The sequence below is a fragment of the Bubalus kerabau genome, chromosome 22 (genome assembly GCF_029407905.1).
Source record: "Bubalus kerabau isolate K-KA32 ecotype Philippines breed swamp buffalo chromosome 22, PCC_UOA_SB_1v2, whole genome shotgun sequence".
Lineage (NCBI taxonomy): Eukaryota > Metazoa > Chordata > Mammalia > Artiodactyla > Bovidae > Bubalus > Bubalus kerabau.
In genome coordinates this window covers 20,778,411-20,795,816 of record NC_073645.1, presented here as the reverse complement: position 1 = coordinate 20,795,816, position 17,406 = coordinate 20,778,411, and the positions used below count along the sequence as shown (strand labels likewise).

General features: G+C 35.3%; 1 protein-coding gene across 15 annotated transcripts in view; it reads right to left on the bottom strand.

Annotated features, from left to right (window-relative positions):
* The window catches only part of LCOR (ligand dependent nuclear receptor corepressor), a 147,223-nt gene that overhangs the window by 17,124 nt on the left and 112,693 nt on the right, over nt 1-17,406 (bottom strand). For 12 of the 15 annotated variants that reach the window (XM_055559826.1, XM_055559820.1, XM_055559821.1 and 9 more), the window contains 2 exons: nt 15,934-16,221; nt 13,051-13,144 (listed from right to left, as the gene is read on the bottom strand). The exons of 1 other annotated variant lie outside the window; for it this stretch is intronic. In XM_055559826.1, the coding sequence (XP_055415801.1) occupies nt 13,051-13,144; nt 15,934-16,171 (332 nt within the window). In that variant the 5' untranslated portion in view covers nt 16,172-16,221. Of the gene's footprint in view, nt 1-957; nt 10,446-13,050; nt 13,145-15,933; nt 16,222-17,406 lie in introns of those variants that run through there. 2 more of the 15 variants (XM_055559834.1, XM_055559833.1) reach the window with 2 other exon arrangements.

The window sequence follows — 17,406 nt, the reverse complement described above, 5'->3', positions numbered from 1 at the left end:
ATGACAAGAAACATGTAGCCACAGTTTTGTACAAAGAAATAATACTTAGGTTTTCAGAAAAACATTCTACAGACACATGACGTAACTGAGTAAAGGGGCCACGTGAAGCCAACGAACAAGCCTGTAGTGCCAGCAAAGTTTCCAGTTTTATAAACATCAAGCCAGAAGGTAGAAAAGTGCTAGCGAGGCAGCCAAAGAAATGAGACAAATATTAACTAAAAGATAACCTAGACCAACAATAACATTAAAAAATATAAAATGCCATTAGAAGTGACTGAAAATCACTTCAACCAGCTTATACTACATATCACAAGCTTGAAAAAGCAGCTTTCTAAAACATTTGGTTTATCATTTCTATCTTTATCACTATAATTCAGCTGTTCTTTAACCATCTGACAATGGAAATCATTCTGTAATAAAAAACTTTTTTATATCCCTAGTTTCTAAAACCACAAAGTTAATGCTGAACGACATACATGCTGATAAAAGGAAATACCAGCCTTCTCCCAAGAATCAGAACTGCTAAAATAACCTTAATTGACTGACAGTGCTTTCAGAGCAAACAAAAATGCATCAATCATTATTCTTGGCAAGTAATCCCAGATTAGAGTTTTACTGTAATAAAATTATGAAAAATTAAGTTCAGCAAGCAGGTATTACGAAAATTATCAATATACTTTGTTGAGCTGAAAACAGTGAATAATCCAATTCAGAGAACTGAGGTAGGGGAGCATCAAATTAGTAAAGACAGTTAGAAGGCAGTACCGAATCCAAATACTGAAGCAGCAATTTCTGGTTATCTAAGAGATTTCATGGAAATAAATTATCACCAAGGAAAAAAAAACAAACAAACTTTGATTACCACGTGCATTTATAGTGTACCTCGAAATCTTACCCCCTTTGTGGATTTTTTTAAGAGCATTATACCCTTAAGAAGTAGAAACCAAGCTTTTAAAACAGTTTTCACAACAAAATTTATTAGAAGAATAGTGGTTTTGAAAAGTCTAGCATCCAGTGAGAACTACCATACACAACATTACAGCTGGGAATGTTTCTCCAAAATGTCATGGTCAAATAATACAATGGAACCATTAACTCTTACACATGCACGGAAGAACTAGCGCATCTGACATACAATGCAAAAAAAAGGGGGGGGACCACATGGATTAAAATTTTAAGTACTCATCACATACATTAAGACACAGCTTATTTTAGTCCAGTCAAAAATCAGAACTGCATTAAAAAAATTTAATGTAGTGCAATCAAACCAAAGAACTTAATTTGTGATCGTAAGTGCTCTACTACATAAACATTGATCATAGCAAGGAACAAAAAGTTCAAATCACACCGTACAAAAAAATCTGTAAATAAATATAAACTACAGTACAAGAGAAATATTAAATTATACAATTCCGTCAAACTGTAAACAGTATATTGAAATGAGGTCCATAAGAGTAAAGGGGGTTCCTGTTTTGTTGCATGACACTCAAACTTCTAGAAATCTGAAAGATGCCGTTTTCTGTATCTTCAAAGGTTTCAGGTTTTATATACGGAGAATGCCTTTTAGATGTAAGATATCAAATATTAAAGCAGAGGAATAATCTGTTTTGTTAACCACAGATAGTACTGCAGAAAACAAAAGTAGTTTTAAAGAATAAAGATCTCTAGCAGACAAGTCTTCACATTAAAAGATGCAAAGGCTAAAGCTGGAATTAGAACTTCACATCAGAAACTTGTCATTGAGGGCTTCTAGGCTACAAAATATACTGACAAAACTGTCTGCTGATATGTAGTCCTAGACCTCTGCTAATTTTTTGACATTTACATACTCATGTTACAACACCAACTTTGGCAGAATCACTACTAATAAACTCAGAGCACTCCTGGCCCAATGGTTCCATCACAGTGGCCAGTGCACAGAATTCTCTAAAGACATTGCATAAACTAGAATGTAGAGGTCAGACACCCAAGGACCAGTGCTTGAATTTAGTAGTAGTATGGTGAAGAAGCAAGAGCCACATTGAGGAAGAACTGCATCTGTCATATTTTACAGAGGCAGCAAGGAATGTCATTTAATTGTGCTGGCTATTAGTGGCATTTAAAAATATATAGTTGAACTGTGTATATGTGTGTTGCATGTGCTGGCTATACATTTATGCACGTTTTGTTTTTTTAAATACACTGTTAACAGGAACCCCCATATTATCTGCTCAGTAGTAATAACTGAATATATAGAATGCCACTATAAGAGTGTGAGGCACCGTGTGCTGGAGAGTTATATGCAGCTTTAAAATCTGTTTGGCTGAGTTATACCTGGATACCTGAACTGAGTTTTTTAAGTTGACATTCATCAAGGATGTGCTACCAGCACGTCAAAATAAAAGCAAAACAGAAAAATACAAGTCACTGTTAGGTTTAAGAATAGCATCAAAGTACCTGAATTGAGTGAGAATAGTGTGTAAACTGTCCCTGAGGGTTTTTAAACAGTGTGTACAAGTTGGATTCCTAAGAACATTAGCTTTATTTAACAGTGTGGACTGATAAAATACCAATGTCTGACAGTTTAAAGTGGAGGTTATAAAGAATTATATGCAAACACTCCAAATGTATAGTTTATACATTTCTTCTCAAAGCAGCAATAAGCTGCTGTAAAGTATACATCCCATCAGAACAAGCAACATGTGGGAGTCAGATAAAGGTTTCTATCTTAGTCTGGTTTTCTGACAGCACAGCATATCAATATCCAATGACTATATCTTTCCTAGATCAGAATGTAACTAATTTTGACTAGCAATATAGGATTAGACTTTTAATCAAACACTTTGCTATTACATACTAAAATTCCTTAAACTTACTAATGCTGGTATACTAACCTAGTTAATTATCCCCCCCTCATTTTAGAAATATACCCTTCCACAACTTAAAAACATTAAGATCCATTTTCAGTCCTCTGATGTAAAAAGCATGTCAGTGAATTAATATTAAAAATTTACACAGTAAAAAGGCTTGAATTTCAGCCAAAGATTCTAAATACTGCTCATTCCCTGAAGACTTAAAGGGAGAGAGAATCCCTACCCATTTTCCTAATGATTTATTTTTCTAAAACTGTCTGACACAATTTTTCATTTTGGGGAATTTCCCCCTCACCTCCTCTCAAATTCCAAATTCTCAGCCTGAAATGCTTAATGAAATGGGGAAAATGAGGCAGTCACTTGGAATTGCTTGAAAGGTACAAAATGTTATTGTCTTTTAAAAAATTAAGACAAGAATTATTTGTATAAATGTGATCTGATCCCATAGTATGTAATATGTTTTATATTTTTAAATAATCACCCTAAAACTTACAGTACCTAAGACTCTGAAGATAAATTAAGACTTTAGTGTTGTAACAGAAAAAGTGCTGAATTATCCCTTTTCTAGTACTTTAAACATTTCAGACAAGTGCTTTCCTAAGTGACAGTAAAGTTCACTATATACCCTTCCACCAAGCAGGGAAAAGTTACCTGGATTGAAAGAAAAGACTTTTAGGAGTGTAGCACCGAGTAGTCACCAAATAAGAGATGTTATTCAACTCCTTCTGAGGGGGTAAAATATTCCGGATTGAAATTCTATTTGGCGATTGTATGTTAAAAATCCCTGCTCTACTGTGTCAGTGTCCTGTGTCCAACCCTCCCGCCGCCCCCCCACCCCAGTCCCCTCACACACTATCCACTGAGAATCTAATCTCTAAAGAGATTATTTTAAAATTTATGTTTTCAGGACATACCTGAGAAAGGGTGCAATTATGCAGAACAAGGAACCCAAGACTGCACTAATACTGGTTACAGGTTCATAAATTCTTTCCCAAGATAAATCTACAAAGTCTAAGAGGTATGGATCTTAAAATATGTCTTAACTGCTTTAGATTTTTTTGGTATGTGTGTAGGGTCATTTCCAGTGTTGAAAACACCATCTTGAACCTGCTCAGTGACAGTTCAAGATGGGGTAAAGAGTTTATTTTCATATTCAAACAATAAAGATTAAATATTATGATATAATATTTGCTACATCCGATAAATCTACGATTAACTAAAAGTGCTTGCTTTTCGGCTTTTGATATAGCTCTACGTGAACTGGAAACCTTAAAATTACCCCCCCAATAGTTGCAGAATTAACTCAAATTTTGTTATCTGTCAAGCCAACATTTATTTGTCTTGATTCTCACTTTTCAAATAATCTAGAAGATTTTTCTGACTATCAAATGAAGGCGGCCTAACTGTCCCATGTGCCCTATCCTGCGACTCAGTTTTAGTTAGTTATAGGGCAGAATCCTTTCTTCAACTTTACTTACTCCCCCCCCACCCTACTTCCCAACTCCCTCTTCCAATCTCCTTCATAACACTTAGGGCACACAGCTACAGGGCCAATGTCTGCTTCTTTAAAAAGCAAATGCGAGTTTATTTGGGAATGAGAGACAGAGAATATGAAAAGAATTTCCTCTATTTTCCCTTCAGTCACCGTGTTCACAAATCCTACTCAAGTCTCAAGGACAGAATGTATCCAGAAAAAAACTAAGATGACTTTGGAGGTCTGCATTCCTTGTACCACGATTATACTTTTTTCCTTTTCAGTAGTGCTTGAAAGCAATTAGATTAAAAAAAAAAAATCCTTATATAGCTTAATCAAGTTTCCAAATGGGCTGTTTGGTTAAAGCCATTAAGTTTGATAACACTGGCCTGACCATAGTATTAATGAAGACCTAATTATAATGGAAAGTAACAAGGAAAACAATCTTTGCTATTTTCATGAAGGTCAAATTTTAACCTATAACTTTTAATGTCTCCTATAAAAGACTAAGTAGAGCAATTCAGTCTATTGCCATATTCCATCACCAACGACAGCAACCTGAATACACAGAAAAGGGTGGGTCACATAAAAACAAACTCTGGCATTTAAAGAAAGAATAATTACAAAAGAAAGATGTGTCGTTTCAAAACTAAACCTACAGAGATAACAGCTCTTAGAAAATGACACTGAGCTGTCATATCAGCTGTAACTACTCAAAATAATTTCAGGTTCTGACACTGGGCTGACTCAATAATTTGTTTTATAAAAATAACTGACTGAATCCAAGCGTCACTATTATGGGTCAATGAAATATAAAGAGTCACAAAGGCTTAGCCAAGCCTCGCACCATGTGCTTACTTGGGGCAGGGGGAGAACACGCAGCTCACTAGCAGCTCCAAGGCTGCTACGTACTGCCTAATGACAAAAGGTAGTTATGGTATGAGCCTTTGCAGGTAGTCATTTTTAGTCTAATTTAGAGTTCTCTCCAGAAAATTGGGAACTAAACTTCTCATTGTGCCTTACTATTTTACTATCTGATCCCATATAGCTCATCTTATAAATAGCTCAGGTAAAATGCTGGGGAATGGAAATGCCAATTGATTGAGGTAATGGTTTATATAAGATAACCAGAGTTCTAAAAGCACTTCAATATTGTAAAGTAAAAGTGTACCAAATAAAGCTAATATACACTTTACACTTGTTGAGCTTGCTCACCAGAACTGAACAGTAATTAACTTCACATAAGGACCCCTATTATCACACAAAGCCTTACTCATATCCATGATCTGCTGCAGCCAAGGTTTGTCAAGCAACATCTAAACTTCAGAATAACAACAAACTTAACATTAAAAAGTATTATACACAAATATAAATTATTTTTCCTGAAAGAGAGACCTTGTCCTTCATGGTATTTGGGGAACAGAAAAAAAGTGTATAGCTCATCACAAACACAGTTCAGTCACTTGTAAGCCTTCTGAACAAATGATAAATACGTTACTGTCAAGCTTGATGACTGTTTCAGAAGTGAGAATGCTAATGATAAAAATACCACCTAGAAATCCTTCCACAGAATTAGTGTTTTTTGACTTTATAGTGCCATAGCTTATCTATTCTATATCTATGTTTTCTCATAAAAAAATGTAGCAATTGATTTTAAATACACTCTCTCTCTCTAACATTAGTTTGAATAATATACAGTTGAAGTAATGTCATCATCTGCCTACTGGAAAATGAAAGGAGAAAAGGCTTTTGTGACAAAGATAGTTGTGAACTATACTTTCCCATACCATAAAAATGGTCAACTGTTGTTTGGGCCATGCAAAACTCTGATTAGCAGAAATTAAGCATGCGAATGGACCAATAGCTATTACACATTTATGAGGATGTCCCCAAACTAGAATATCTACACTGAAAGTGCCAATACAGAATAGTGGCAAATCAAGAGGGAAATCAAATATTACGGGATCACTGCGGCACCAAGACTGAGAGCCAGCCATGTGACGAGCCACATCCAAGGAACACGTGGTATAATGGAACTCTGAACACAAAATTTAACATTAAAAGTGCACCTGAATATTACAAACTAACTTTACAAAACCTACAATAAGGTAAAATATATATCTTTTGAAATATTCAGCAGCTTTCTGTATTTTTTTTAAAGTTTTTTTTTTTTTGAGAGGCTCATGAAATTTAAAAGGGACCACTATCTAATTTCAACCATGCTTCACAAAACAATAATGGCTATTTTATATTGCAGTTACCAATGTAATGCAATTAGTGCTTTAAAATAATCTACACTCAAAAGGAAAAAGAGAGAGACCAACCGACCTTTGGAGGAAATATGCTTATTCAAAAGCTTCTTGGAAAAGAAAATTTACCTGAATATCAAGTCATGACTGATCTCAAGTGTAATGTTTAAAAGCTTCACAGACATGAATATTACAATCTTCAGGTCTCAGGACTTTTAATCTGAGAAAGTTTAGAGTTTGGTTTGTTTTTTAAATTCACTTTCTAACCAAAACAAATAATAGAAGTACTCAAATTTTCACTATTTACAACTCTCAGCCTACAATCTGAAATGACACAATACAAGTTCTCTTATTTAAACTGCAGCATTAAAGGGTAGGCACACCATTCTTCTGCTGCTCGATTGTCATCCACTGAAACACACATAGAAAATATTTATGTTAGTAAAATGATCACTCCATTACACTACAATGACAAAATTTACATAACTCAACTCATACGTCACTTTAGAGACTACCACATGGGATTAAAACCTCTCTGAACAGTAAAACTCTACAAAAGTTGAACTTTTAGGGCCAGATTTTTTAATGGGCCTTATTGATGCCTTTCTGAGGGGATTAAAAAGAAGCACAAATTAATTGCTCAAAGGACCTTTCTGCAGCAATGCTGGGCTATAGAATGCCCCCAAACATCATGCAAAAAGGCACCATGGTTACAATTAATTGTGTGTGACAAATCGAGTGTGGAACAAAGGAGGCGTTCCTTCATAAGCTTAGTCCTTTGCTTTTAGCAAAACTTCTACTACTTCCTTCAACTGCAGATGAAAACCATACATTTCATTAAGTATTTTTATTGCAACTTCCAGCTAGGCTAGAAAATACTGCAGAGTCATACACTGCTCTGAACCCAAACTGCTTTTTCTGCTGAGAAGACTAGCAAACTAAGAGGAAACAGGCTCAGTCATCCACCGATCAAACTGCTACACATAATAACCAAACCAAAAGAGGAACCCAAGCCCAGGCTATGCCAAGAATGTGTGTATTTTAATAACAGCAATGGTGTGCCTAACCTTTGAACACAAAGGGTGCCAAGGAAAAACTATCGTTAACCTAATTAACTGCTCCAAAGTTTCCAGGCAAGAATTTATGCCTTGGGAATATCTGGACCTACTCCTCAAACTGTTAGTATCCATCAGAAATCATTAACCTCAACTTAACGCTCCCAGTTTGATTTTATTTCACCAAAAAAATTCCAATGACTTTTTGGGGTTTGTTTTTGGTTAAGCATTTAGAAGGGCCTGATCACCTTTTTCAGTAGGTAAGAATATAGGGTCATGTATGGTAGATTTTGTTTTGAAGAAAGAGTAATTTTAATTTGGTCACGATGCAAAATTAAATTTCATGGGCTTTATTTACCTGTTGTTCTTGCACAAGAAACTGTAGAAAATAAATGTCACAAGCCTTATCAGTGTGATTTTAAAAGCCCATCTCAAAAAAAAAAAAGCTTAGATGTTAAGGAGTGCTTATACAGAACATAATCTGGAAGGCCCTGTGCTAACGGTGTGCTAAACAACCATAAAAATCAGCTAAATAGCAGAAAAGTAGAGAAAGGGATAGTATGTAGGATGCCAAAAAAAGTTCAAAACAACAAATTAAATTAAAAACTAAAAATCCCTGCCCACCTTGTATTAGTATTTGAATTAGTTAAAAAAGAATTGCTAAGGAGCTTGATTTCTGATTGAATTATTGTTAGAAGTGAAATGCAACCTAAATCACATTAGGTTACCTTGGGTTTGTGTTTTTTTCTCTCACCACAAACACAGATTCTTCACTTGTGTGGATATTTGAGCAGATTACTGAGGCTGTAAAATCTAGATACCACTTTCCCATTATTATAATTACTCACACACATTTACCCCCTATTTCTCCCATCCCCCCAACAAACAGATCTTAAAAATTTTAAAATAGTTGCTGCAACTGACATTCAGTCGTTAGTTAGCACATGATCAAATCTGTAAAAAGATTTAAGAATACAAAGAAACTTAGTTTGCTAAAATGAGGCATCCTCTATTGTTTTATGAACTGTACCCTGACTGCTCCTGAGTAAGAACGGAGCTCGTCCTCCATGAGATAAGGCTATATCCTCACTTGTCGGGTGAGACCAAATTCTACCCTTAGAAAATCCCAAATGAAATTACAGCAAAGGTAGTGTTACAACGTAATTAACCGAAGCATTTCTGAAGGTAGTGTGTGCACATTTTCCACCTCCTTCCCCTCTGGGTGAGCACTAAACAGATTGCTAATTTGTTAAGTAAACTTAACAGTGAGAAGGGAAACCATAAAAATGTTAATTGATCCAAAGAATTATTTATCATTGAACAGTCAAATTTCTTAAATTCAAAGGTTCATTGTCCTTAGTTTCTTCAGTTTAACCCTTAAATTAGTTGAATCTCTGAAGAAAAAAATGTAAATAATTTTATAAGATGGCTTTCCAATTTGCAGTGATAAAGCTCCCAAAACGACAGGTGGTTTCTAAAAGGGGGCTTTTTTCTTTTCTTTTTAAATAAAGGCAAATATAACTTAAGGAAAAAAAAAGAAAGAAAAGCATGCAGGCTCTAAAGGCAAGGAGTCCACTTCCATGTATCTGTTCTCTGTGAGGTAACTCAATTCTCTTTTGTAGAGAAACATGCAAAAAGGCCAAACAATATCTCGAGCCATACTGCACATGAAAAATTTAAAATATGCAACATTCAGAATGCACCTTTCATCTCTGTACACACAGGTCAATGCAAAGTCTGCAAAGAAACGAGTGTCACAGAAATGAAGTTAGGCGCAGCCACGACAGCTGAACAACGCAGCAGTGCTCACCCAGTGTGTACAGTAATTGGCACTCTACAGTATTCCTACTCATGTTTTGATTCATTTGCACTTTGTGCTGCCTCTCCCTGGGGATCTAATTCAATCTTTACAGAAACATCTGGCCCCTCCGACCTCATTAACTTCATCTTTTTCTTTGGAGGGTTTTTCAAAGTGCCCAGCCTCTCCTTTACTTTGTACTCCAGTGTACTGTGGGGAATCCCATAAATACTCTGAGCTTTGGAAACACTCATTTTTCCACTCATAACCACTGAGATTGCTTCCTCCAGTATCTCACTGTTGTACTGTCTGTAACGCCCTCTTTTCTTCCGAGGCTGCTTGGAGCCAGGATCTCCTTCTTGATCCGATGTGGGATATGGCTGTCCAGAGGTAGACTGCTCAGCATCTGAGCCCCAAGAATCGGGTCCAGCATCTAACATGCTTTTTCTATTTTGTTTTGGAAGAATAGCCCTTAATTTTTTACTAAGCGCGCTCTCCGTTTGTGAACCCATTACCAAAGAGCTATAGCTGTACTGATCACCAGTGCGAGATTCCCAAGAAAGATCCATTCCTCGAACTTGTGGTATCTTTAAATCTACAGGAGATGAATGGCTCACATCCTTTTTCCCATCTTGTTTTGCTTGAAGTGCCATTTTTGGAAAGGCAGAGTTTTCTGCAAGAAAAGGAAGGTCACTGATGTTGTTGAGTGCACCATTTCCCCTGAACTTCATACGGCTGAGGTTGAACTCATAATGTGGTTTTGCCCAAGAGGCTTCCCTGGATAATATTAAGTGCTGTCCATGATTCTGTAATCCAGACGGCCCAAGGCTGGCAGCTGTGGACAATTGGTTTCTGCTCAGTAGTTCTTCACTAATCTGCAGGGATCGAGCCAGTGGAACTTTGAGTGATGTGGAGTGTCCAAAACCTTCCCTGGTTCCATCCTGTAAGCTTCTTGGAGGTACCCCATCACCACTCCGAAGTCCGTCTGGGCGGTACTGGCTGGGTCTCCCAGGTCGCCTAATTGGATGGAAGGAAACTGATGTGAGCAGGACTTGCACAGGTAGGGAGGGATGGGTGAGGGGACCACTCCTTTATTAGAACGCCTTGCTTGGGTAACATCACTTTGTGTTATTTATTTATTTTCTCTAAAATTTAAAAAAAAAATGGTCTCAGCAGTTAGTTTTAAACTTGTTCACAAAAAAACAAAAACAAAAGCAAAAAACAAAAAAAGAAAAAGAAAAAAAACCAGGAGCTTTTGGGCAAAGAAAAATTAAACCTGTCAGCTAGTCTCTGGTTGGGTTCACAAATATTCGGAGAAAAAGTTTCGCGCAACTGTCTGAAAATAGCACCTTAATTACTAATTACAAAGTAATCATCAAGTCTCCATACTACAAAGAATTGTGTTACCAACGTGACGTTACCACTAAACAAGTACAGTAATAAAAGAGTAAGCCAAATTATTTATTTTAATGCAACATATTCAACATTCATGACAATCAGCTATAAAACGAACAATTTACATTGGTGGAACCCACAGATAACTGCTCATTTATTCCCACAAACAAGTTGATGTTCTTATCAAAAATCAGGCAACTCCAAATGACATTTCTTATTTTGCTTGGGAAAAAAAAATATGGCTACCAGCCCCACGGTAGGGGAGGGAACCCCAAATCAAAGCAATGAAATTTTTACCCATCAAATTATAACTTACCACATTTCTTCATTTAAAACACTATTTGTTGCAGATACACAAATACCACTCATTTTTCCATTTGAAATAATCCAAGCTTTAAAGAAACTGCCCTTTATTTTCCCAAAAACTTTGTTCCTTAAGTTCTATTCAAAGTAATTATTGTCAGAGTTATAGAAACAATTTTTTAGCATTTTCTTTAGTTGAAGGAAACCTTCTTCTTAAAATACCAAGCACTGATCTTGAAATTTTAAGTGGGTTACTTTCAAATAATGCTTAAAAAAAAATCAACTACTGACATAAAGTTAATTCATAAGGTTTTCATTCTTACAGTAGAGAAGGATTTATCAATGATAAAACTGGTAACTGCTAAAGCATGCCCAAGGGGAATAATTACATTAGCTAGGCACAAAAGCAGAACTTTGCAGAAATAATGGTAAATCAGCTATGTTTTCCGAAAGTCTACAGGGACTCTGCTGTTACCAGTAAATAATATAATAAGGATGACAATTCAACTAAAAGGCAGGCAGTACTGTTGGTGCTTTCGTCTTCCAGAAAACTCGACCACAATGAGTGCATTTGCTTTCCATTCAGAGGGACAAACACAGCAATTTCAACCATACAGTACACAGATCTGGTGGCCAAGTTTAAAGAAAATCTTATACAAGGGATGTATTTATGCAAACAGCACTTAGGCTTCTACACGTGTCCTTGTTTACACAACTCAAGCTTTTTGATATATAAATGGAACCAAATGATTTGGGACCATGATGACTTAGATATATATATAGTATGAACTATAGTGAAAAAAGGGCTTAAGAAAAAAAATGATTAGTAAACTATGCAAAATGAATTAAATTAGTGTTAACTTTTAGACTGAATAAAGGAGGAGAGAAAAAGGAAGATGATGGAATTTTAGAGAAAATAAAGGGAGCATTTTAGAAGTCAGTAAAGGAATCCTTCAATTTGAAGGTAATTAAGAGTAAGCTGGAAAAGGTTAGTCCATTTAGTGCCTACTTACTCCTTTGATACCTAAATATCTTCCCCATGTTGACATTCTAAGATTTAAATAAACCTAAATAATTAACTATGTTTCATATCTAGATGAAGCTCATTTTTGGTCACAACACAGTTTTATGAAATGCCTTCCCAATATGGCATCTAAGCATCTTAATATATGACTTTTAAAAATGGCTACTATGTACACATACAGAGAGAATTAGATAATTCTTACACTATAAAATTGGGTGGTTAGAAATCCTCTTTAGTCTGGTAATAGTTCTCAAAACTGATCATGTAATAATGTCTTGGAAGCTTAAGATGGTTATCTATCAACACCGACAACCAGTCTTATCTAATCAAAAACAAAAAATACACACAATTATTTTCTGAACTGCCACACAAGAGTTAAAATTGCAGTTCAAATCAATAAACCAAACCAAACCAAACCAAGCCAAGGAAAAAACGAATAGCCCCTATACTCCGTTAGCAACACCAAGTTAAAGATTGGAACCCAACTTTCATTCAACAACTTCAGCATACAAAACAGTGCCTTTACATGTGAACTCTGGAATTATTTAGGTTGGGTTCATATTCCTCAACACTCAACAACAAAAAACCCAAAGACATTCTTGCCATATTCCTAATTATTTACTATTTGTACTAAACGGGCAAAATTGACTATACTTGCCAATTCTAGATTTCATAGATTGTGCCTTTACTTGATTGACAGACTAAAAGTAATTTTACTAACGGTCCACCTATAAGTGTTAGTCGCTTAGTTGTGTCCGACTCTGTGAACCCATGGACTGTAACCCACCATAGGAGTGTTACTCTAATGGACTGTTTTAAAACATACAAGGGAGACTGGCATCAATCTTTGATAAACTGTCCCCTATAAAACTGTGGAAAGCCATAAATATTGTCCCTTACCCGTTCCCTTGAGTACTGGAGCAGCCTGGAGAATGGCTCAGGGAAGTGCTGCCAGCACACGGACTTTTCTTAGTGGATAGGTCAAGTACACCGTCTGCAGAGACACAAAGAAACACCTGAGAATATTAAAAACTGGGAGCAATGTGAACTGAATAGGCTAAAAGTGTCAAAGCAGTAGGCTTACTCAACTAAACAAACAAAACTAGCCATACGTTTTCAGTTACAAAACCAATTCATTAATAGAATCAGGATATTTTTTCTCCCCAAGAGACATAAGTTTATCAAAGTCTGTTGTATCTACCATCTCCAAGGGTTAAACATTTTATTAATAGGACAAAAGAAAAGTTAAAGCATAACACTAAAGATGTTAAGATACAGTGAGATATTAGAAACAGCAGTTTACATCATATGAGGCTCTGTGATAGAACTATGAGATGTTATTTTTTAAATTACCTTGATCTAAGTATATAAGATTAATGAGATGTCATACAAATTATAAAACCAAATTTCTCAAGAGCTAAGGCTACCTGAAGTATCAGGGGTACATAAAAATTAGATTTAGAAAAAATTTAAATGCAAAACTCATTTTAAAAACAAATTTATATAGTTATAGTAAACATATATACTGTATAAGATAATATGCAAGATGAATCAGTTGTTAACTGTTTATAATTTGCATATATCCAAATTACTATTGGGGACATATCTGCCAAAGTCTGTATATTTGGATTCAAACTTTCGGGGAAAATCAGCAGAGATTCAAAATTTACTTGCTCATATTTACAAAGGCAAGGTTTTTCAATTAATAAGCTACTATAAATTGATGGCAAAGTTTAAGGAAAGAAAGAAGAATGACACGGCCTTGATACTGATGGGAGCCTTGGGGGAATAATCATTTCTTTCTTTTACTATAAAAATCACAAATTCATGTTATTAGAACATAAAATAGAAGACTTTAGCTCTATCCAAAAGCCATTTTTTCCCCCTGTAGACATGTCTAGAAAAGAAAACTCATAGTCTGGATAACTTGTAAAGCTGCTGTTCTGTTCGAAATTGGAATACTCAATGCCTTTGATTTTCAGTTGGTAGGCAGAGAGGCCTGCTATCTGGTTATATTAAAGACCAGGCCAATACAGAACCCTCTTGGGACTTCTGTCCGAGGACACTGTAACTCCCTATTTCAGGTAGTTAGAAATAAATATGCAACTCAGTTTATAAACCAAAAAAAGCCCTCAACTCATACAAAGTAAGGACACTGTGTTGTCTCTTAGAGCCACTAATATTTCTAAAAACATAATTGAAATCTTATAGAACCAAGTATTCCATTAGAGATCTAATCCAATTAGATTCCTAACAAGAAAATGCACTGCTTAAAATATTACCAACCAAAGACAGTATTATTTTCATAGTCTAATCATATTATAGGCAACATACTTCAAATCTACCACTGAAAAATTGTGATTTAAGTTGAAAATACATTAAAATTTGTTAGGAAAAATAATTTTAGAAATGTTTCATTTGAAGTTGATATACTATAATCCTATCATCTAGTTCGAATTTCTCTTGCTGTCAACACAACATACCTTTCAAGTATAACACTTGCCATAAGAAGTTAAATTAGACTAATGTACATCTTTGTATGTTAATCTCCATTATTAATATTTTAGACACAACCTCTATGCCATCATTCTCCTACTGTAAACCTGAAGTTTGAAATGCAACCTTTAGAGCAAATAGACTGTTAATGAAAACTACCAATCTGTGGTAAAGAAAACAATTCTCTATAAAACGGAAAAGAATAACTTTATATTTATACAACATGGTAACCAAAGGAGGTCTAGAAGGTCTCCTGCTGGGAAATCTTAAGAGATTTTGACTGCTGTTCACTCACAGAAAGAGAAAGGTGGCAAAGGAAAGCTATTCAAAAAAATATTCTTTAAGAAGCAACTAAAACCAGCCCATTAAATGTCATTACTTCATAAACTACTTAAAATGAGCAAAATAAAGTTCTTTCAAAGAGATTCCTACATGAATTAAACTTACTTTGCAAAATAAATGTATTTCTCACCAATAAATTCACACTTTTACGAAACTTCTATGGCAATAAAATCTCAGTAATACAGATATTGCTAATCTATAACTTGTAGCGCTTCAAATAGTGGCCAAATTGAAATGCTTACTTCATCTTTGTGGAATTAAAGGTAAAATGAGATCACAAAGCAACAAAGATATAATATACTTAAGAGAGTACCTTTTCAAAGACTCAAGAAATAGCTGCTCTGCAAAACTGACACCCTCTCAATCTCTTAACTTAATTAGCAGCCTCACCAATAGACCTTTTGAAAATATTCTAACTAGTTCATAATACAGTGTATGTATGTGTATTTATAAAATACTGGATATATTTTAACAACCCAAGTGTTTCTACTATCTTCTCAGTATTTCTAATCCCCTGAATTTTTTAAAAATGCAAGTAATATATATTTTTGCCTCATGATCTCACATGCAGAGTGTAACTCCTACCTAACAAGATGTATTTATTTCTCAGGTAGGTGCTAATCCTAAACATTGATGGGAAGGGGGGAAAGTTAATTTTTCAAAAGGATTTTAAAAACAATGGATATGACAATGCTTTGGAAAGTATGCAATACTTACATAAATATCAAGTAACAATATAAGCACTTAACTTTCCCAGGTGGTACATCAATCATGACTATGAACTACTGATGGGTAAGGTAGCCAATTTATACTTCTTCTCTATCACTGCAGAGTCCAGAATTATTTAAAAATCACATTAGTGATGCCCTACATGCCAATACCATTTTTTCTCCCCAAACTAAAAGTATTCTATTGGACAGAGGAGATCTTGACATCAAACCATACCTTGTTCGCTAGGTTCTGACTGAGACTTTCTGACAGTAAGGTCCAGAGGTGAGTCTTGGTCAGCCATGAGAAGTTTGCTGAGCACAGGGTTCTGAGCAGTTGCAGCCGTGGGAGAGGTGGTGACTGGAGATGCTTTCGGCAGGCTTTGGTTCTTTGTGCTATTGGGCTGGCTGGGGTCCTGAGTAGAGCTATTTTTTGAGGTATATTCAGCAGCAAATTGTTGGATCATTCGCTGCATGATCTCACGGGCCACTAGGGGAATATTGGGGTCGGAGACCCAGGGACTGTCTGTAAACAAAGATTTATTTACTTTTAAAGTGGGACAATGTACTAAAAAGAGACAGCTTTCAAGCAAACAAAATTTCATTTTATTTTTCTTTCTTAAAATGCAATATCCTAAAAATAGTATTCCCTCTTAGAGCTATATTTTTAATCTGCAGGCTTATAAAAGTTGATTTTTAAAAATAAAATTTTAATAAAATTATTTCTACATACCACCCCCACCCCCGAATATGACATCAAATAAAGGGATAACAAATAGTATATCATATGGGTAAGAATCACTTACCTGATATAGAAATCCCCAAACCCCTTTTTAGTGAAATGATTACTCCCCTCTTTACCACCTATGGATCACATCTGGTTTCCCCTAGATCCTTCAACCATTATCTTCCTATATTACTGAAGAATGAACACTTTCTACTTAAAGACTGCAGGCATATCAACATTATAAAAGGAGGTACTTAAGATTCATGATAGGCCAGGGCAACAGATGTCACATTTTAATACTCATCACAACCACTTTGAGGGTTTGTAAAAAGAGATTGCTGGGTCCTTTCTCCAGAGTTACTGATTTAGCAGTTCTAGAGTAAGCTCACGAATTGGTGTTTCTAACAAGTTTCTAGATGCTGCTGGTCTGGGGACTACACTTCTAGAATCTCTAGGCTAGGAGTTTAAATGCCAAATCTCAAAACTTTAAGACCAACTTACTTTTTGGTAAGTTCTTTATGCTCTACCAACCACTGAACACAATAGAAGAGGAAGTAATAAACATCTAAGTTATCAATTTCTAATCAATGTTAATTTTAAAATAAAGACCATATGAATTCACTAACTTATAAAACCCTCAGGACTGGAAGGGACCCTGAAAGTAAAATAAAAGGGAAAACATTTTGCATAAATATATTATCATCACGTCTCTGTCATTAACACACTATCAGGGAGATTAAACGTTGTTTGAGAAAAGCAGAGATAATGTTTGTTTACTCCTGTACTCTTAGCACCTGATCTTGGTATAAAGTATGCATTTGTATTTAGTTGACTAATAAATGGATCAATATCAAATCAGTCAACAAACAGTTCTTAAAAAAAAAAAGCAACAAATGCGATAAATGTGATCTAAAGAGTAAATGGCATGTTCAATTTTGTACAGATGGCTAGTGATAGACCCTTGATTAAAACATTCCACCCATA